This window comes from Pteronotus mesoamericanus, unplaced genomic scaffold, assembly GCF_021234165.1.
Source record: "Pteronotus mesoamericanus isolate MK-2021 breed Mesoamerican mustached bat unplaced genomic scaffold, CSHL_Meso_final scaffold_232, whole genome shotgun sequence".
Classification (NCBI taxonomy): Eukaryota; Metazoa; Chordata; class Mammalia; order Chiroptera; family Mormoopidae; genus Pteronotus; species Pteronotus mesoamericanus.
The window spans coordinates 2,319,907-2,342,349 of record NW_026555311.1 but is presented as its reverse complement, the minus strand read 5'-3'; the positions used below and the strand labels follow the sequence as shown (position 1 = coordinate 2,342,349).

The following is a 22,443-nucleotide window of genomic DNA, read 5'->3' as shown; positions in this document are numbered from 1 at the left end:
CCCTGATCTTGTGTACGTACTATACATTCTCTTAACTCCTAATACCAACCAACAGCAGTCTTCTCTATTTTTAGCACCTTTGCAGCTGACTGTACTATATCACCAATGTACATTTTGTAGTTCCCTAGTACAGATCACACTCTATCCTAGGGGTGAACAACACTCTAAGAACCTTGGGCCCACAGCAGGCTTGTCTCCCACAGAGCTCGCACTGCTAGAACGTGCCTGGTCTGTCTTTCCCACAAGCCCACGACCTCTTGGATGTCCATTTGGTTCACTAGAGCATTGCTAATGTCCAGCTGTTCAGAACTCAGTATACAGAGGTGCTTGAGAAATATGTCCAATGTTTAATAAACTAATAATGTAGAAAATTTTATTTTCCACTATTTGACAATCTGTGCAAGGTTTTTTGCCACATCCAAATAGAACCATATGCCCTCGTGTACTGACTGCTTCATAAGTAGCAGATACTCAAATCCAAATCATCTATTAGGGGCTTCACAACTTTAAGCAATTAATCAGTATTCAAAAGATACTGTGAGATGTGAAAAAGAATGAAAAGAGGGAGACTTATATTTAAGACCTAATGACATGATAACTAACACTGGAGAGTGTGCTAGATGCCAAGATATTCTATGTACTTAACTATATTTAATCACGACAACCCTATCAAGTAATAGTGCCCACTGCCTCCATTTCACAAATAAGAAAACCAAGGCAGAGACAAGATAAGTAACTTGTCCCCCGCCCAATGATGGTAATTGGAAAACAGCGGTCTAATATTAGCCAAAAAAAAAAAAAAAAAAAAAAAAAGGCCTCTATCAAGAGTTCACTAACTTTTTGTAATTCACATAAGAAATAACTTCTTTGAGATGTGGTTATTCTCTTACGATTATATGGAATGCCAACTGATTATCAACAACTCAAGTTTCACCTGCTTGGACAACTAAATCTTAGCCACCTAAGTCTTACTTTTCCACTGAAAATCATGGCTAAGCAATGACCATTAGAACCAGAAGTAAGGTGACCTTTAAAACCACTTTTTGAAGCAATTTCACATAAGTGACCAATGTTACTCCTTGGAGTACAGCATCCCCAAATTCTGACACTCTAAAAAAAATTCTTCTACCCCCTAAACACAATGTTCCACTAAAAAAATAGCCTAGCAGTTCATAAATTTGTTTTTTTTCTCAACATGAGACAGAATGACCCTACTGACAAGTTACCAAATATAAACTAGAGTAACCAGTATCAGAGGAGGGGGAAGGCAGGTGGAGAATATAAAATAGGTAAGAAAATAGTAGCAAAGAAAAACACGCACATTTATTTTCAATTAGCTCAGATTTCCTGGATTTGCCACTTAAGTAAGCTTAATAATTCAGAGCAATTCACTGGCTTTAGAGTCATGAAGTCTCTGTACTTTTGGTTTCTGATTTGTAAAATGGAGTAACAGCTGCTATATATAAGATTACTATTAAAAAGATGTCCATACAAACACTATGAAAACTGTAAGTCTGAAAAGCAAAACACTATTCTTAAATGTAGTATGCTACATTAGAATGCTATTTGGGTGTTATCTCATAATGGAAAAGCTAATTCCGAACAGTACACAGATACTGTTTAGAGGTAGAAGAGCAGGAGAGCAAGAGGACCCATGTGCACTCTAAGTTAATGTACCAAACATTGAAATTAGCAGCCAATTGTTAATTATATCCATTTATGTAAATGATTACATGTATATGATTTAAAGGCCTAGTTTTATAGTGTTTGCCTCTACAATTATGTAAGAAACAAAACTAATTAACTGGAACATAACTCTAGTAGAACTCCCAAATGTGGGCATGGAAAGGAAAAGAAAAAAGAGGTTAATGGGTAATTACCTAAATTATAGGACTTAAATTCTGCTTGTTTATTTCCATATAATAGACATTATTTAACATTATATCACCTTACTATTACCGAACATTTTTACTGCCTAATCCAACAAAAATCACTTGTTCACATAAGTAAGATTTTGCTATTTATTACAAGTATGCCCTTTCAATCATGCATGTCCAAAAGGATTGCTTTAAGAGCAAGACTAACTTCCCATTTATTGAATGTTTGCATTTATTACAGAATTTCTAGAGAGATGCCCAAATTAGCTACCCATTGCAGAATCATCTGCGAAGGAAGGTTCTTCCAAATGAGCAGAGCCTGAGCACCATGGTCTGATGAGCTCTGCAGGTGTTTCTGACAGAAAGGAGATAGAGCAAGATTCCAGAGCAAGTTAAAAGCAGCAAATTTTACCTGACTTAAACAGTTACCCTACAAAGTAGCAGAAAGCACAGATTTAAGTTGGTTTACACAATGCAAGTGTAACCTTTTAGAAACAACTTTAAATATCCAATGGGTCAAATGCCTGTTGCTCCAGCAAGAGGCTGGCAATGTGGAAGGACAGGACTGGGCAGGTCAGCCTTCACAAATACATAAACACAAAGTCCACAAATAAAAGATGATCTGCACAAGGCTGCATCTGACCATCAGCAGTACAGGTTTAGTGCTAACAAACCTGTACAAAGTCTGACTATAACACATCAAACAGTGAACTGAATTCAGAGTCTCCAATATAAAAATGTAACTCACAGCTTTACATAAAGATTCAAACAACTACCATTGTTTAGAATAAATCTTTGTTAAGTTAAAAGCAACCTAAATGAAAGATTAGTATATCACAGCACAATAATAAAAACCAATAAATCATACTTACTAACTGTGTACCTCTATTTTGCCATCCCCAAATAACACCATCTTCTGCCATTGGTAGCTGATAAGGGAGCTTTTCCATCCAAACGGAAGAGATCTTGAAGTCCTGTGGCTGACTGTGGAGATCCCCACTAAGTATTTGTTCATCTTCTAGTGCACCTTTCACAACTGTGTTAGTCCACAGACAGCCCACCGGATATCTACAACCATCGGCCAAGCTTTCAGAAAACATGTGACTTGCCAACCCGGCTATAGGGTAATAGGAAAGTTCATTCAAAAACTGGGAGTACAACTCCTCTGGGAAGCTATGCAAATCCCCCTTTATGGGATCTTCAGATATATCTACAGTGCCTTCGGAGAATGATAAAACACAGTTCTCACTACTTGGTACTACTATTTCTTTGCTGTCACCTGGGATGATGGGAACTGCCTGCAGCACCTCATGAGAAACGCCTGTCTGTTTGTCCACTTGGGCAGGATCCACACCAGCCAAGCAAGAATACCCAGCAAGAGTGTCACATAACTCCATTTCTCCAAAATTCGCCCTTGAACTTTCCACAAAAATGACTTCACCATTTAATGTAGGTCTATTAACTGCAGCTGTGGCATTTCTTTGTGCGAAGTGGTGTGCACACCTGCTTATCCCACATGGACCTCTGCAGTGGCGGCTGCTGCTGGAGTCACTATTGTCTTTCTCCCTATAAAGTCCCTCTTCCACCTCTTCCACTATGAGTTCTGGTCTGTGCCCTGTCACTGCACCAGTTCCTAAGGCATCAGAGACTTCAGTGGATGTGCAGGAAACCTGCTCTTGTCCTGGACCTTCACCGCAGTTACAAGAGCTGGTCTCTTCTGCTCCTGACATCTGTGCACCTGAACTTGCAGGTGGTACAAGATGAAGATCTTTATGTTTGCAGTCATTCGTTCTGCAGGTTTCTCGTTTTTCTATTTGATTTGTTTCAAAATTATGGGGTTTTGTTATACTAGAGCTAACACAAGCCAGTACATCCTGACCAGGCAATACCTTGCATTTCAGTGTATTTGTTTTCCAGTGAAAGATTGTTTTAGCATCTATCTTGACATTTTCTATGTCATTTTTACTCGTCTCTATGTGATTAGCCTTTAGTGGTTGTTTTTCACCATCTTCTAGTTTGTGAGGGCCACTCCCCGAACTCTTCATACACAGTTCATCTTCTGTTTTATGATTCAGGCTTGTTTCACTCTCTTCCTCTTCAGTGCAGGTGAAAATAAATGCAGAGGACATGAAGTTACTCTGAACACACCTGGGGCCATCAGGCGTCTCCCTGTTTGGGGGCCCTTCCTGCAAACTCCTGAGGTCTGGAGTGTCTGTTCTTTGACATAAGCCCTCCACATTTGTTGTTTGCACTGTACAGGTTAAATCGCAGATCTGGGCCTGGGCTATGCTGGCCCCAGTATCTGAGCACAGTTCTTCTGGACTCAAAGGTCTCCTTTCAAAAGCCCTCTTTCCATGATCCTCATCTTGATAAGATGAACTATTTTCAGGTTGCAAAGCCAATTCTCCTTTACTCACAAGCTGGGTGCTCCCAGTTCCCGAGCTGCAATCACCACTATCCTGTCCCTCCACCATTGCTGGCCCCAAGTGTTCAGGTCTGGGATCATCACATCTGTTAGGAGCTGCTTCTTGGAAATTAGGGTGAACAGGAAGACACTCATTTCCAAAGCTCACTGAAGTGGTAAGTCTTGAGTTGTCTGATCTGTTAACATCTAAATTGGAACAATCACTGTCTTTCACAGATTTTATAGAGTTCTTTTCTTCTTCCTTTTCAAAGCTTAAACTCTGATCTACACTAGCTTTTACAGGCCCAGATTCACCATTTTGTTCAACACTGGAAGTGTCATTAATTAAAGTAACATGTGAGTCACCCATCGGACTGACTAGTGCTGAGCTATGGCTCTCTCCTTTGGGGACAGCATACACACTCTCTACTGAGTCAGTGTCTATGTTAGTATTTGGTTCAGGTAGTCTGCCAACATTAAGTGATGCAACATTTTCTGTGTAATCTTTACAAAGCCCAGTGTAAAAGTTTGCCCTTAAAGACTCAGCCTGCATGTCACCAGTGTTTCCTTTACGTGATGGGTCACTGTCAGTCAAAAGTTCAGAATCAGACTTATTAGTTTTCTCATTAGAGACTTCCATCACTTCAGTAGGGCCTGGCAGGCCATGAGGGGATAGCTCCTCCTGGGGTGCCTCTAAGTCCCCTAGACCTCGGGCAGCATTATCTGGTGGGCAGGCCCAATTGCAACCCCCCTCAAAAGCGACAGCTGAGCAGTTCTTTTCTGTTGCAGCTGCTCCACACCTGCGTGCACACGGCTTATCGTTACTGTCCAGGCTGCCAGGATCTACGACAGAGATACTGTAAAACTCATTCTCTCTTGAATTCCGGCATCGTTTGTGATCCACACAAATGGACTTTGTACCCTTCATCTCCATATCAGACACACCTAAAGCACTATTCTCACCATCACAACTGATGTGAACATTTACTGCAATTTCTTTCTCTCTAACAGAACTTTTACAAGTGAAGTGATGGCACAGACAGTTATTTACAAGGGCTCCTTCCTGAACGCCCTGGTCAGAAGGCCCCAGGACATGTGAAAGACACTCGTCCTTTTCAGAGCCAGCACCTGCAGAGAAACCCTGTGCGCTGTGCGTGCCCATACTCACAGTCTCGCAGTCACTCTCAGAGGCCTGCTCAATAGGAGCAGTACCTGAATTCTTGTCAGTCTCCTCCAAATTTTCATACCTAGCTAGAACAGAGTTGAACAACTTTCTCGGCCTGGGAGCCCGTTTGTGACCAGACCTCATAAACACTCTTGGCCACATATTAGTCCCAGCAGCTGCCCTGCTGGCTCCATGTTCGACATTGTACAGCTCTTCACCTTCCAACGTATCAAATAATGCAGATAAAGTTTTACTTATCTTGTTCTCCGGTTCCTTCTCCTCCACAGATTTTTGTAACAGGCCAGTTTTTTCACTGTCATTGTCACCACTTAATTCTTTGCTGAAACAACAGCCCATGTTCAAAAGTTCAAACACTCACATCACAATGCCTGTCGCTGTCTAAGCTCCACAAGTGTGCCTCATACTAACTCTCCATGGTTTCTGATGAGAAGCCAACACCCAGACACCAAAAATAGCCCCTTGCACAGCAGTCACATGTTCCTGCCACTCAAATCCAAAATCATAATTACAACAGCCCCTACCTAACATCATCCTACTTACTCCACACACTAAAACGCAACAACCCATGGAACCCAAAGACTCATAATAGCAACAAAAATTTTCATATTATTCTTCTTACTCTCATAAACTCAATTAAAAAATAACTGAATTATTATCCCAGCCTGAAGAAGGAAGTTCAGACCTCTGTTTTCTCTAGTGTTTCAGCATTCTCTGAACTGCATTTCATGAGATGATGGCAACACTCCAGAAGGTAGCTTGTATAGTCCCCAAGGAAAACAAATACTAAAATTTGCTCTTTAAAATTTATAGGTACTTATAACTAATTTTCTGCAAGAAATAACAGCTGTAAGTATTCAGGAATAAAAGTGCTAGGCACAAAACTGTAATGGTGTCAGTTAGAGATGGATATTGAAATGTTTATGGTGAATGGCAAGTTGTCTAAAATTTGCTTTATTTAGAGAAGTAAATACAGGGAAGGACTGAGGGTGGGAGGTGGGGGGAGGTGGATGTAGGTGGGGCAGGAGAAAGTGGTGGTGGGAAAATGGAGACCAATATAGTTGAACAGTTAAAAAAAAAAAGAGGAAAAAATAAGTAAATACATAACTGTCTTTTAAGTTTATTAGCAGAGGGGAAAGACAAAACAAAGTAGCAAAACATATCTAATAGTTTTAATAGTCTTTTCTACATAAAAAATATAGTGGAACATCTATTTATTTCAAATTTATACCTCAGGCTCCAACTTCTCTACTGCAATCCAGCTGGCCACTTCATTGTTTGCTTGAATTTCTGCCAGGTAGGTTTTCCCTCCACATATCATTACTTCTCCAGTTTTTTCCATCTTAAAATAACTGAAGCTATCATCCATCAAATTGCTCAACTATCCTTGATTTATCTTTCGCTCACCCCAACATCTCCAACATCTAATCACAAACTGGTGTGGTTTTATCTACCTCCGAAATAAATTTGAAGTCCATTCATTCCTACCCTAAGCCACCATCACTTCTCACCATTACATAATAGTTTTTAAATTTGGTTTCTTTGCTTCCATTCTTAACTCACTATAATCCATTCTCTTAATATAATGAGGTCAAAATAATCTTCCTTATTCCCCACCTAAAATCCTCCAGCTTTATCCCAAATTAATGTCAAACACTCAGACAATACAAATAGTTGCCCAATGTCTGACAAGAGCTGGGTTTTGTTTTTGGTATTATTTTCTACTTGTTTCTGCTTTTAAATGAAATACCAGATGCCAAAGAGGAAGTATCTCATCTTAAGTTTTGGACTCTGAAGCTAGGCTGCCTGGATCTGCCATGTTCCAGCTGAGTAATCTTGGGGAAATTACTTAAGCATCTCCAGGTCTCAGTTCCTCTAGTTAGGATCACTTTTTGGTGCTCACTAATTGGCTAGGATTGCAGTTACTACTCAAAAAAAAATTTGGTGGGGAGGGAGAACAGAGGGCTGTGTGATAAATATGATTGATATTACCACCATATAAATACGAATCTACTCCTGAATCACTCATTTATTTGGCCATCACTATGTTGATTCTCCTCTGACTCACATTACGTCCAACTCTGTGGGAAAGACTAAATCTTAAAAAGACTAGTTCCTAAACCAGGACTTCCGGTCAAGATGGAGGCATAAGTAGATAACCTCTGCCTCATCGCACAACCAAAAGAAAGACGACAAATTTAAAAACAAAAAATAATCAGACTGCCAGAAAATCAAACTGTATGAAAGTCCGACAACCAAGGAACTAAAGAAGAAACATTCATCCAGACCAGTAGGAGGGATGGAGGTGGGCAGCCAGTGTGGACAGGATGTGCGGCACGATGGCGGTTGGAGGACCAGGGGGACAAGGGGGCAGCTGGTGGTCTGGGAGGTCCCACATTTGTGTGTGGATTAAATGTAAGGAACACTTGGGGAGCGAGACAAACTGCACAATCCAGGGTTCCAGGGAGGTAAAGGCCGCAAAACCTCTGGTTAAAAAAAAAACCTGTGGGGGTTACAATGGTGAGAGAAACTCCCAGCCTCACAGGAGAGTTCACTGGAGAGACCCTCAGGGTCCTAGAAAGTATACAAACCCACCCACTTGGGAATCAGCACCAGAAGGGCCCAATTTGCTTGTGGGTAGCCGCAGAAGTGACTGAAAGCCGGTCGGGAGCCAAGCAAGCAGCATTGCCCACTCTTGGACCCCTCTCTCACATACAGCGTCGCAACACTGAGACCAGGATTGCCCCACCCTAGTGAATACCTAAAGCTCCACCCCTTCCAACGGAACAGGCATGCACAGATAAAGGAATATGGCACAAATGAAAGAACAGATCAAAGCTCCAAAAATAGAACTAAGCAATGAACACATAGCCAACCTATGAGATGCAGAGTTCAAAACACTGGTAATCAGGATGTTCACAGAATTGGCTGAGTAAGGTTGCAAAATGGAGGAAAAAGTGAAGGCTATGCAAATTGAATTAAAGGAAATATACAGGGAACCAACAGTAAGGGGAAGGAAACCAGGACTCAAATCAATGATTTGGAGCAGAACGAAGAAATAAACATTCAACCAGAGCAGAATGAAGAAACAAGAATTTTTTAAAAAAGGGGAGAGCCTTAGGAACCTCTGGGACAACTTTAAATGTTCCAACATCTGAATCATAGGGGTGCCAGAGGGAGAAAAGGAAGAGCAAGAAATTGAAAAGTTATCTGAAAAAATAATGAAGGAGAACTTCCCCAATCTGGCCAAGGAAATAGACTTCCAGGAGATCCAGGAAGCTCAGAGTCCCAAAGAAATTGGACCCAAGGAGGAACACACCAAGGCACATCAAAATTCAGTTACCCAAGATTAAAGAAAAGGAGAGAAACTTAAAAGCAGTAAGAGAAAAGGAGACAGTTACCTACAAAGGAGTTCCCATAAGACTGTCAGCTGATTTCTCAAAAGAAATCTTGCAGGCAAAAAGGGGCTGGAAAGAAGTATTCAAAGTCATGAAAGACAAGGACCAACACCCAAGATTACTCTCTAGCAAAGCTATCATTTAGAATGGAAGGGCAGATAAAGTGCTTCCCAGAGAAGGGAAAGTTAAAGGAGTTCATCATCACCAAGCCCTTATTATATGAAATGTTAAAGGGACTTCTCTAAGAAAAAGATGAAGATCAGAAACTATGAACAGTAAAATGATAACAAACTCACAACTATCAACTGAACCTAAAAAAAACAAAAACAAAAACAAACTAAGCAAACAACTAGAACAGGAACAGAATCAGAAATGGAGATCAGAGAAGAGCGGAAAATGGGGGAAAAGGCACAGGGAATAAGCAGCGTAATTGGTAGGTACAAAACAGGCAGGGGGAGGTTAAGAATAGTATATGAAATGGAAAAGCAGAAGAACTTATATATATGACCCATGGACATGAACTAAGCTGGCGGTGTTGGGGGGGCTGTGGGGCACAGCAGAGTGGGGATGCTGGTGGGACAGGGGTGCAGGGCAGAGGGGAATAAAGGGGAGAAAGAAATGGGACAACTGTAATAGCATAATCAATAAAATATATATTAAAAAAAAAAAAGACTAGTTCCTAAATCAGACTGCTAGACACATTCACTGCCAATTATAACTGCAGACTACTGAGCATCAGTACTCAGAGACATGCCACAAAATAAGATGCCTACACATTTAGTGTGCCATAAGTAATGCCAGCCAGAAAATGGTCAGAGCAATGCCACTGATAATAGCAAGAAAAAAATAAACGATGTAAATGCCCCAAAAATCAAATGGTGGCTTATCGACATAAAGAAAACACTGCAGGCCAAGTACAAGGGAATATATTAATGAAATGCTATGTGGGGGAAAAAATGAGGTGAAATATGTATCTACTGATTATAACTCTTTAAAAATGGGTTTACTCTTTAATAAGACTTTTATTCCCTGTAAAGATGCTTAAGTTTGTTAAAAATAATGCTTAAAGGACACACAAGTTGTGAGCCAAGAAGGTCTCTTACGGAACCTTCCAACTCAAGTATTTAGCAACCCTATGAAAATCTAAAGTGTGTGCCACACTGCAAAATTGATTCGGTAAATAGTTTATGCTCAATTTACAAAATTTGGTGTCAGAGATGTGATCTATACTAGGAATGCCAGGGGTACTGAGTAACAGGGATGGACAAAAAACTCACCACATGATATTCTGTCATGACCATTAACTCTTAGAAGTAACAAAGAAAGCATGTGTAGGTAGTACTAGTTGCAAACTATTTCTTCACAGAAATTAAATATTGAATTTCTTTTCTAGATTAAGTCTTATTTCACAATTCTCACCCACAAAGTAATTTAAAGAAAGAAAACAAGCAAACAACAAAAAACCAAAACCCGACAGAATCCCAAAATCTAGTTTTACGTCCAGCAACAGGTTATAAAGACCTCTGAATATTATGTCAGACTGCAAATCAATCATGGGGAGGAAGATGATTTGTTCTTAAAGAAAAAACAACTTAAAAAAAAAAAAATCTATCAATGATTTCTGTATAATTTCCCTCTTACACAACCAAAAGACTTGCATCTGGGCTTTTAATTACTTTAAATATTATGAAATTCATTTTTTTAAAAATCAACATGAAATACAACATGCAAAAAAATCCTACACACATAACAACAACAATGAAATACGACAGTTTGGATGGGGGGAGGGTCTTCTATTTTTTTAAGTTTTCCTTATTAAATGAAGATAAACAATCTAATCCCCTCTAACTTCCTCATGAATTGCTTATAATCTGGGGAAACAGAGGAGGTTTACTATAAATTTTGTGAGGTTACTTTTAAATTTTTTACTTTTAAAAAAAGATTTACTCATTCAATTCTTTGTAAGATGTATTAAGATCACTTACAAGATTACTAAGCTAAATCTAGAATGGCTCCAAATGTACCTGATATATGCAGATGCAAATGGTGTTTAAAAAGCAGGATTTAAAAACCAACAGATGTCCATTTCCATACTCTTTCATTAATCATAGCTAAAATGTGAATGAATTTTCTTATAGTAAAACCTTACTATGACTTGTATGCTTTAGAAAAACACAGGATATCAATATGTAAAGCTAATCATATCTACACAATAGATTATCAGTGAACCATTAAAAACATTGTAATGAATATCATGACACCAAATTAATACACAAGGCACAGTAGAACTATACACATAACACACATAGAAACCAGAAGAGGGCACACAGTATTGACATTTACTGTACCCGGCTGGGTCCTCCCTATCCCTTTTGGGAAACATCAACATTTTCCAGTTATTCTGCAATAAATATTTGTTATAGGGAAATATCTGTGAGTCTCCACTGTGATACATGAAGGGGAACCCCCCAAAAATGGAATTATCTTCTGGAGAGCTGACCCCTTGTAATACAGACTTCCCTCACTAGGTAAGTATTTTAGAAACCCACCTGTATCAGTGTTCCAGCTGTCACTGTTGTGAGAGGCTGCATTCGACTTCAGTGAATTTTTTTTTCTGAAGATTCTTTCAGTAGCACTTGCCCATTTCATAATGGGTGATTTACAAGCACACCTACCCACATCACACTGAGTGTTCAGCAGTTGTTGACCAAAAATGGCATGACCCCATGCACCACCCTCCCTATTAATCGGATCTTGCCCTGAGTGACTCCCTTTTTTGTTTCCCTGATGGAAAAAGTGCTCAAAGGGAAACATTTTTCCAATGTGGAAGAGGTGAAACAAAAAAAACCGGCAGCACTAAAAGTCATCAAAATCAAAGAGTTCAAAAACTCTTTTGAGCAGTGTAAAAGAACATATTGATAGGTGTATTGTATCAAATGAAGAGTACTTTGAAGGTGACTGAAGTTTAAACATGTAAGAATGAATACACAATTTTTCATAAATAAATCCCGGGGTTTTTTTGGTCCCCCTCATATCCCAGGACTGAATTTACCTGATTCAAAGCTGGGATGGAGCTTGTCTGAGAAGTGGTTTGAGATATGGGACCATTCATCTGTAAAATTGAAAACATCAAACATACCATCACTACAATGTAAAAAAACATATTTATCAAACCACAGTAACTGAGCAAAACAAAACCCACTGAGAAAAGCACATTTTTATATAACAAAGGAAATTCAGTGAGATATTCAGAGCAATGTAGGAGCCTGGAAATTTAAAATATGTTGAAATTCTGACTGAACACAGTAAGTAAAATTCCTTGTAGTTTCAATGGGGAAAAATTTTTAAATGCTACTTTTCCCAAAGCCATTTAGAAACTTTAAATATTACTGCTTGACATGATAAAATTTTACAATAAATGAAAGCAAAGTAAAAAAATTATATTACAATCCTAATTAATTCTTTAACTACATATCACTGCAATGTCTATTTTATAAAACTATTTCTAAATCACTGTATTTTCTTGGTGATTTAAAATTCAATGCTTTGCCCTGGCCAGGTAGCTCATTTGTTCAGAACATCATCCCAATATGCCAAGATTACGGGTTCGATACTTGTTAAAGGCACATAGAAGAAGCAATCAATAAATGCATAAATAGGTGCCCACATCACATTGAGTGTTCAGAAGTTTTTGACCAAAAATGGCATGACCCCATGCCCCACCCTCCCTATTCATGCGATCTTGCCCTGAGTGCATTTTTTCTGTTTCCCCAATGGAAAGAGTCCCCAAAGGGAAAGGAATAAGTGGATGTTTCTCTTTCTCTCTTTCACTCCCTTCCTCTCTCTCTTTCTAAAATCAATAAATAAAATTTTAAAAATCCAAGGCTTTAAGTGTCTAGAGCTATTAATTGCCATTTGTTTTCTCTACGTCCCAGTGCTCAAGTTTCCTCTACTTAGCTACTCATAAATTTATTCAAAATGTAACACCTATATTTAGGTCATAATACATGCCACTGTTACTATTTTGATTTACGTATTAAATCAATGTAAAATTTGTTATAAGAAAAAAAAGAAATGCATAGGCCCATCTTGGCCTGGGGTGTGCACTCACCAGATGATCGCTGTCTTTCCCTTCCTGGACTCGCTGGCCCTGCGGTTCAGCCACAACCTTAGCGTCCTGATCAGAAGTCATGAGCTGTTTACTTTGTGGTTCCACTGGGAGAAGTGTAACGTTAACTGTAGGACGCTGTAAGATGACAAAGACAGTAAACTATAACCTGAAGTACAGAGCAGAATTGATTCTTAAACTGAAATTACTAGAAGTCTTAAAATCCTCAAGTTTTCCAGGACATATGTTTATGCCTTTTGTAAGTAGTTTGGAGAAATCTGCCCATTAATTGCACCTTACTTACCAAAGAAATACTTGGGCTTTTTAAAAAAAGTTTCTTCTTCACAATGATTTGGTGGCCATGATAATGTTCTAAGACTTAGAAACGATGTGCTAATACACATATAACCACTCATGCCTGTAACTCATATTTTAAAAACAGAAAATTACAAAATTAATAGAACTCCAACTTGTAATTTGTAGAATCCCTAAATATATACAGATAAAGATATGCAGATAGATATATAGATATCGATAGTGTTTCTGAACAGCCTCATTAACTTCCTTTGTTCCAAGACAAGTTGTTAGAAGAAATAAACAATAGTAAGTTAAAAGGAACACCTTCATAATTCTTAACCACTAGATTGCAAAGGGGCCTTTGCTACAAAGCCTCACTTAACTTCACACATAAAACCTCCTCTGATTCCCACATGGCTTACAAAACAACTCTGGTTCCAAAGGGATAATGGTTCTCATGACCTCCTGTTATGAGAGTCAGAACCAAGGCTCCTGGACAACCAGGTCTGACTTTAGGCAACACTGCTTCACAAGACAAAGACCTTGATTTAATACACATATTTTTTAGGCTCTTCTGAGTGTTTAAAAAAAGAAATTTAAAAGCTAACTATTGATTCCTGGTTAACCATGAAGCTTTTTGTTTCTATGATGATGCTCCTTATTCTCAATAACTTGCTCAAGATTAATGCTCAAAACCCTTGTTAACGAAATAATCTGAGGATCAAAGACAATCTCATCCAGTTGTCATGAGTATTACCAATCACACACACAAAAATTCCCTTAAATGCTATAAGACAAATTTGGAATTGTAAACCACTCACACAGAAGAAATGCTTGAAACATATTAAATCAGTTTCAAGAGGTCAGTGTTTTCCAAAACATAGGATAAAAGACCAATACGTTAAATTGTAATAGAAACCGACATCAATTCTCATAAATAAAGACGTAGATTGGCACCCAGACTGAAAAGTCACAGAGGTGGTCCTGTAGATGCTTTTACCACTATTGACTTCTAGACTTCAAAGATCCTCAAAGGAAAGAAAAATATTTGGTTGAAAACAAAATACAATAGCTGAAAGGGAAAAAAAGAACTAGAAGCGTTCTTGCAAAGTGGGCAATTACTGGGCAAGCAGCCTGGCTTTTTCCACACAAAAGGAGACAAGATGCACATTGGCCAAACTATGGCTTTATTCGATTAAAACAAAACATAATTGGGATGGGAAGTTCTGGTCAAGATGGAGGTGTCAGTAGATACACATCACCGCCTCACACAACCAAAAGGAGGAAACAACCAATTTAGAAACAAAAAACAACCGGAACTGCCAGGAAATCGAACTGTATGAAAGTCCACCAACCAAGGAGTTAGAGAAGGAACAATCCTCCAGACTGATAGGAGGGGTGGAGATGGGCAGCTGGGGCGGAGAGGACACGCAGCAAGGCTGTGACTGGCAACTGGGTGGCCCTACATTCCCATGCAGATAAACCAGGGAAAAAAACTGGGGAGTGAGACAGACCATGCAACCCAGGGTTCCAGCTCAGACAAAATAAAATCTCAGAACCTCTGGCTATAAAAATCTGTGGGGGTTCTGGCTGCAGGAGAACCTGATAGTGTTTGAAAAGGGGGGTTGGGAACAGCGCAACCTGCATGGTTCCCGCTCTGACCCTGCCCCGACATTCAGCACCACAACACAGCAAAGTGGGCTGCCCCGCCCTAGCAAATACCTAAGGCTCTGCCCCTTACAACATAACAGGCGCACCAAGACAAAGAAATACAGCTGAAATGGAAGAACAGATCAAAACTCCAGAAAGAGAACTAAGAGATGAGGAGAAAGCCAAACCTACCTGATGCAGAGTTCAAAACACTGGTAATCAAGATGCTCACAGAATTGGTTGAGTATGGTTGCAAAATGGAGGAAAAAGTGAAGGCTATGCAAATCGAAATAAATAAAAACATACAGTGAACCAACAATGAAGAGAAGGAAACTGGGACTCAAATCAATGATTTGGAACAGGGGAAGAAATAAACATTGAGCTGAAACAGAATGAAGAAACAAGAATTCAAAAAAAAAAAAAAAAAAATGAGGAGAGGCTTAGGAATGCCCAGGACAACTTTAAATGTTCCAACACCTGAATCATAGGGGTGCCAGAGGGAGAAGAGGAAAAGCAAGAAATTGAAAAGTTATCTGAAAAAATAATGAAGGAGAACTTCCCCAATCTGGCCAGGGAAATAAGACTTCCAGGAGATCCAGGGAGCTCAGAGTCCCAAAGAAATTGGACCCAAGGAGGAACACACCAAGGCACATCAAAATTCAGTTACCCAAGATTAAAGATAAGGAAAGAATCTAAAAAGCAGCAAGAGAAAAAGAGACAGTTACCTACAAGGGATTTCCCATAAGACTGTCAGCTGATTTTTCAAAAGAAACTTTGCAGGCAAGAAGGGCTGGAAAGAAGTATTCAAAGTCATGAAAGACAAGGACCTACATCCAAGATTACTCTGTCCAGCAAAGCTATCATTTAGAATGGAAAGGCAGATAAAGTGCTTCCCAGGGAAGGAAAAGTTAAAGTTCATTCATTCATCACCAAGCCCTTATTATATGAATTGTTAAAGGGACTTATCTAAGAAAAAGAAGAGGATCACAGCTATGAAAAGTAAAATGATAACAAACTCACAACTACCAACAACTGAATCTAAAACAAACACAAAAATAAAAACAAACTAAGCAAACAACTAGAAGAACAGAATCCCAAAAATGGAGATCATATGGAGGGTTATCAGCGGGACGGAGGGGAGAACGGGGAAAAGGCACAGGGAATAAGAGGCATTATTGGTATGTACAAAATAGACGGGGAGGTTAAGAATAGTATAGGAAATGGGGAAGCAGAAGAACTTATATATATGACCAATGGACATGAACTAAGCCGATGGGGGGTGAGGGGGGCAGGGGTAGTGTGGCGGAGTGGGGATGCTGGTGGGACAGGGGTGCAGGGCAGAGGGGAATAAAGGGGAGAAAGAAATGGGACAACTGTAATAGCATAATCAATAAAACATACTTAAAAAAACAATCAGGTAAGTAATACTGAAGGGACACTTTATGGTATTACAAGAATTACTCTATTTTCTTAGATGTGATCATGATATTATGATTATGTTTAATAAAAGACACTCTGTTCTGGCCCGTGAGCACCAGCCTGTGAACTGAAAGGTCGTTGGTTCAATTCCCAGTCATGGTACATGCCTGGGTTGTGGGCCAGGTTCCCAGCTAGATGTATCTCTTGCATGTTTTTCTCACATGTTAAAGGGACTTATCTAAGAAAAAGAAGAGGATCACAACTATGAACAGTAAAACAACTGAATACTTTCCCACTTTCTTTCTCAATCCCTTCCCCTCTCTCTAAAAGTTAATAAATCTAAAAAATTTTTGAAAAAAAAAAGGAGACCCTGCCTTTTAGAGCTCTACATGTTGAAATATTTATAGCGGAAATAACACAATGTCTAGAATTTTCCTCAAAATAGTACATGGGGCAGAGATGGGGGGGCTTCACCATTGCTTCTCCTGGAGAAGGGTATGGGATTCATGATACAGTCCTGTCTACTTTGGTATGTTTGAATGTCCTTTAATACAAAGTTGCAAAGGTAACAAGGATAGCATCTCAGTTCAACAAAAGTAGTGGTCCTAACCTGATCTGTGTATGCTATCCATAAACAAGTAATCTTCACATCATGCCTCTATGGCTCTTAATTACTGACTTGACATGCATATGGGTTTTCAAAAAAAGTCCAACTACTACAGTACCAAGTTTGCCAATAAAAGGGGTTATTAATAGACACCCCTTTGTAAGCAGTACAACAGATACAAAGCATTAAAATTAGACTTTATAATTGTCTGAATCTAGAATAAGATTTAAAGTATGACGATGATACAAGTACTGACAACCCTTCCAATAAGTAACAACTTTTTCATTACTTGTTCAAGAGACCAAAACTATTTTGAGACAAACTATAAACTACTGCTTCCTGGCATGCCCAAAAAGCAGGTCTCTAGATTATAAAGAGAAATACGCAAGAGGGAAAACCTACCACCAAGGCGAAGTACTTTCTGGCCTAAGAGCCAGTACTCTGGGAACAGAAGACTTCAGAGACATCCTCAACAGCCTTAATGAATTGAAGAGGAAGAGTTACTTGTCTGATTTTATTTCATCGCTCTTTACAAGAAAAAGCCAAGACAAAGCAAAGGGCCCTCCACCTGTTTGGTGGACTCTATCCTAACAGTGTATTTTTCATCCATGTCAAAGCTACACTGAAAAAGTTTTATCAATTTTATTAAATTCTTGGAAGAGTATAGTTCTTTTAGCTCTGTTCCTAAATAATTCCTTTCACATATACCAGAAATGTCTGTTTCCTAAAACATTCAAAGCAATAAATCAATCTCAAATTAACCATATATCAAGTTAATCATAAATCAGAAAATTATTCTAAGTGATTTTATGACAGTATTTGCACAGTGGCCCAGGAAACATCCACCTGAGTCAGTGGTGCGAGCCCTGGATACTTGCTATGGAGAGGTCTAGGGAATCACTGTGGGAAGCTAAGACCAAGGTCACCAACCAGCTTCTAGATATTCAATGGAAATGGGTATGGCTGTGAAGGTAGACAGCTGCAGATCACGTAAGTACCCTTATTTTGCAGTGATGCTAAAAGTGGCAGATCATTCAGGCCCCATAAAGAACAATCCTTTTGAAATGACAATTTCACAGTTTCAGAATTTCCACAGTTTGAGGAAATTGCTCTAATTACTGAAACTGTGTAAAAACTGATTATTTGGTTGATAAATTGCTACCATCTTTCTAAAATCATGAACTCTACTTTCTGTAACAAAATTAGTTTTGCTTTTCGATTTTTTTAATTATAAAAAACTCAAACAGGAATTAAATAAGTGGTGATTGATGCACAAGTTTGTGAATATACTAAAAGCCAATGAATTGACACTTTAAAAGGTGAACTAAGTGGCATGTGAATTAAATAATTAAATAATTAAATAAGTGGCATGTGAATTAATAAAAACATAAATCAAACAGCTGGAAAAAAAAGATGATATTTGAACACAAGAGCCTAAAAATTCACCAAGAAATCTTAAAAAGCAATAACTGGCTTGTTCCTTGGGATAAATGTTGGTATTATCTTGAAACTAATTTATTTTATATATTATACATAGTATGATAGGATAAAGAATAAATTACATTAATTTTAGATACTCAGATTTTCAGCATAAAAGAGATACAAACTTAAAATCAAATAAAGTGAGTAGAATACATGTAATCGGTTTTGTTTTTTTTTTGTTTTGGGGTTTTGGGTTTTGTTTTGTTTTGTCTGCAACAGGATATATAACTTTTCGACTAAGCTACAGATTTTCTTTGGCTTTCACCATTTTTCCTACTAATGTCCTTTTTGTATTCCAGGTTCCAATTTAGGCTCCCACAATGCATTAAACTGTCACTTCTCTTTCATTTCCTTCAAATTGTGACAGCTCCTCCATCTTCCCTCATCTTTCATCTATATTTTACAAGAGTTCTGGTTAACTATTTTGTAGACTATTGCTCGATTTGAGGTGAACACTTGGGACACCTTACCATGAAAGCAATGAAGCTATTACAGAAAGACTCCTGTGGTCAAGTCACAGGGACAATAAAGGAAGGAAGGCTCCTGATGATAACAGATGGACAAGGTGGGGATCAGGAAAAATCGATGGACACGAACATAAAAATTCATCATGGTTCAAAGTACCACCACCACACCGGTCACCTCTGGAGGCTGTTATGACACCAAATCACTTTTCTGAAGATTACTAAAGAGAAACAGTGATTAGCCTGCCTTTCCTGGATGACTATTTGAGCATAACCAAAATCAGGACAAGTTGCTCCCTATGCAGGAACCGCAATTAATAAGTGGAGAGTGAATGACAGAATTAGAAAATCAAAACACTGTGAAATCTAATGAATCATGAAGGCAGCAATCAGTGACATCCCCTAAAATTAAGTGAGGGTATGACAAGAAACTTTATAATGGTTGGATCAGATGGATGTTGACTAAAGCTAGTTTTCAATCTTATCACTAAAAGTCGAATGAAGTATTATTCTTCTTGGTGTTGTTAAAGAGCACCATCTATGAAGTATTACGCGCGCGCGCACATCTTATTTCATCAAACCTCTACATCTGACTCCCAACTTAAAGGAAATTCTGGGACAACACATGTTAAATAATACCAACAGGAAGACATTAGCTAAATCCAAAATGTAGGGCATGCTACAAGTCAGATGACCTCATTTCTATAGCAAATGTAAAACATGAAAAAATGGGAGATTTGTATTGCTGCAAAATACAAAAGCTTTAATCAAAATAACCTTATGTAATATGAGAACTGTATCTGCATTCAAAATCAAATAAATTAAGCTTAAAATGACATCTTTGACTGGAAAAATTGAATGTTGCCTAGGTAATAAAGGATATTATGGAATGATTATCAATTTCATTGAGTGCAATCAAGGTGCTGTGACTGTTTGTTTTAAAGAGTCTTTCCTGTAAGAGATATAAACGAAGAGTACAGATAAAGTCATACATCTGGAATTTGCTTTAAAATATGCTAATAATTTTTTATAAATTTATGGAAAGAGAAAAAACAAAAATACAAGAATGCAGCAAGTTGATAGTAGCTGAAACTAAATGATGGGTACAATGAGAATTACTGTACTAGTTTCTCTACTTTTTTTGTTAAAATCTTCCATAATAAAAAATAAAATCTCACTAGAATATAGTATCAATATACATCTAAAACTTCATATATTTACTTCTATTTAAAATCTGTACTAATGAGCCCTGGCTAGTGTGGCTCAGTGGACTGAGGACTGGCCTGTGGACCAAAAGATCGCTGGTTTGCATCCCAGTCAGGGCATGGTGCCTGGGTTGCGGGCCAGGTTCCCAGTAGGGGGCATGCGAGAAGCAACCACACATTGATGTTTCCTTTTTCTCCCTCCCTTCCCCTCTGTCTAATAAATAAATAAATAAATAAAATCTTTAAAAGTAAAAATATAAAATCTGTACTAATGAAGTAATACAACACTTTGCAAACCATTTTATAAACAATGTTCATGGCAGCTCTACCACACAAAAAGAACTACAGAAAAGCAGAAACCAATGCATTTATATTATTTATAATACAAAAATAATACAAAATTAAAAACTCAGGATATAAAATGGTAGGCAACATAATTACAACTATGTTTAAAAAATTCGCATATCTAAAACTTAATCTTTAAAAACAAAGCAAATGAAACTAAAAGAAAATACAATAAATAAATAACAACATGTAAGTGTGAAAACTCAAAAAGAGTGTTTTACTTGGTTTCATTCTGGCAGTCTCAATTTTTTAAAATAACTTATTATTTTTATAATCACAAATACTTAATAAAACTCATTTACCTTTTAGGTCTAGTGGTGTCTTTCCTAGAAAAAAGCAAGTACTAACCCAGCAGGAAATGCATCCAAATCCTTTCCCAGTTGTTTGTCAATACAGATAATAACACTGTCATTCAGTCATCATGCCATTTTATTGTGAAACTGGACTATTCAGTTTTGTTCTTTAAGATGGTGGATCTCAAAGTGTGGCTTGGGCTATCAGGGATCCCAGAGACCCTTTCTGTGGTCCCACAAGGTTAAAATGATTTTCATTGGCCTATTTCACTCTCATTCTCTCCTCACAAAAGTGCACTAGAGTTTTGGTGTAGTATCAAACAACATTCAAAGTTATATAAAAGGACACTTACAATTCTCCTCACTTTCCCAACTATGCATTTGAGTGAAGCCAGATTTCCTTCTCATATTTCAATCAAAATAACACATTGGTAAGAGAACAAATACAGAGGCAGAGGAGAATCTAGCTGAGATTCTATTAAATCAGACATTAAGGAGATTTACAAAAATATAAGACAATGCCACTCTCCCCATTAAATTACTGTTCGTTTTGGAAAGGACTGCTATCTTTTTATAACCAATGCCACATATGTAATGGATTTGTCATTATTATAAAAGAAAATGGTATTTTTAAAATCTGTTAGCCTTAATTTTTAGAGATAGGGATCTTCAATATTTAAGAGAGTAAGAGGTCCTGACATCAAAATATTTGAGACCCACCACCATAAGAAAGTGGTTCTGATGGACAGAAATCTGGTGTTCATGGACGGAAGACATCTCATCTTCACATATGGGGAAACGTGCTATTCTTACAATGGCAACACTACCCAAAGTGATCTACAGAGTCAATACAATTCCTAGCAAAATCCTACCTGCCCGTTTTGCAAAATTGATGGAAATTAATTCAAAAGACCTATGGAAGCACAGGGTACCCAGAATAGCCAAAACAATCTTGAAAAGAATAAAGTTGGAAGAGTCACATTTCTAATTTGAAAACTACCGCAAAACTACAGCACTCAATAGTGTGTGGTAATGGCATAAACACACAGATCAATGGAATAGAACTGAAAATCCAGAAATAAACTCTTACCTTAATGGTCAATTAATTTTCAAAAGGCTACCAAGAATATTCAATGAAGAAAGAATATTCTTTTCAACAAATGGTGCTGGGACAACTTGATACTCACATGCAAAAGAATGAAGCTGGATCCCTATCTCTGTATCTCTCTATAAAAATTAACACAAAATCGACCAAACACCAAAATATAACAGCTCTTCCAGTCAAGGTGGCGGCATAAGGTAAACACGACTTGCCTCCTCGCACAACCACATCAAAATTATAACTAAAACACAGAACCATCACCACTTGTCAAAAATCGAGTTGAACGCAAGTCAGACAACTATAAAACTAAAGAAACCACATCCATCCAGACTGGTAGTAAGAGTTAAGATGCGGGATGGACTGGTTCTATATCCACATGTGGTGGATAAAAATTCAGGAGGGATATCTTAGGAGCAAGGAGTCCCAGCCCCACACCAGGCCCCCCAGCACAGGGTTTCAGTGCCAGGAAGACTAAGTCCCCACAATCTCTGGCTGCAAAAACCAACGGGGTATTGAGTTGGTGGAAGAAAAATGCTGTAGCCCCCAGCAGCTCCACTTAAAGAACCTGCACACAGACTTACTCAAATTAACTCCCTCTGAGCTCCAGCA

At 38.2% G+C, this 22,443-nt stretch overlaps 1 protein-coding gene and 1 pseudogene across 7 annotated transcripts in view; one reads left to right on the top strand and one right to left on the bottom strand.

Moving 5' to 3' along the window:
• The window catches only part of LARP4B (La ribonucleoprotein 4B), a 79,863-nt gene that overhangs the window by 33,686 nt on the left and 23,734 nt on the right, over nucleotides 1–22,443 (bottom strand). For 3 of the 7 annotated variants that reach the window (XM_054591595.1, XM_054591597.1, XM_054591596.1), the window contains exons 2-3: nucleotides 12,974–13,108; nucleotides 11,915–11,974 (exon numbers count right to left, since the gene is read on the bottom strand). In XM_054591595.1, the coding sequence (XP_054447570.1) occupies nucleotides 11,915–11,974; nucleotides 12,974–13,054 (141 nt within the window). In that variant the 5' untranslated portion in view covers nucleotides 13,055–13,108. Of the gene's footprint in view, nucleotides 1–2,749; nucleotides 6,075–11,914; nucleotides 11,975–12,973; nucleotides 13,109–22,443 lie in introns of those variants that run through there. The other 4 variants (XM_054591594.1, XM_054591593.1, XM_054591591.1 and 1 more) reach the window with 4 other exon arrangements.
• On the top strand, nucleotides 17,823–18,075 carry LOC129085278 (COMM domain-containing protein 6-like; annotated as a pseudogene).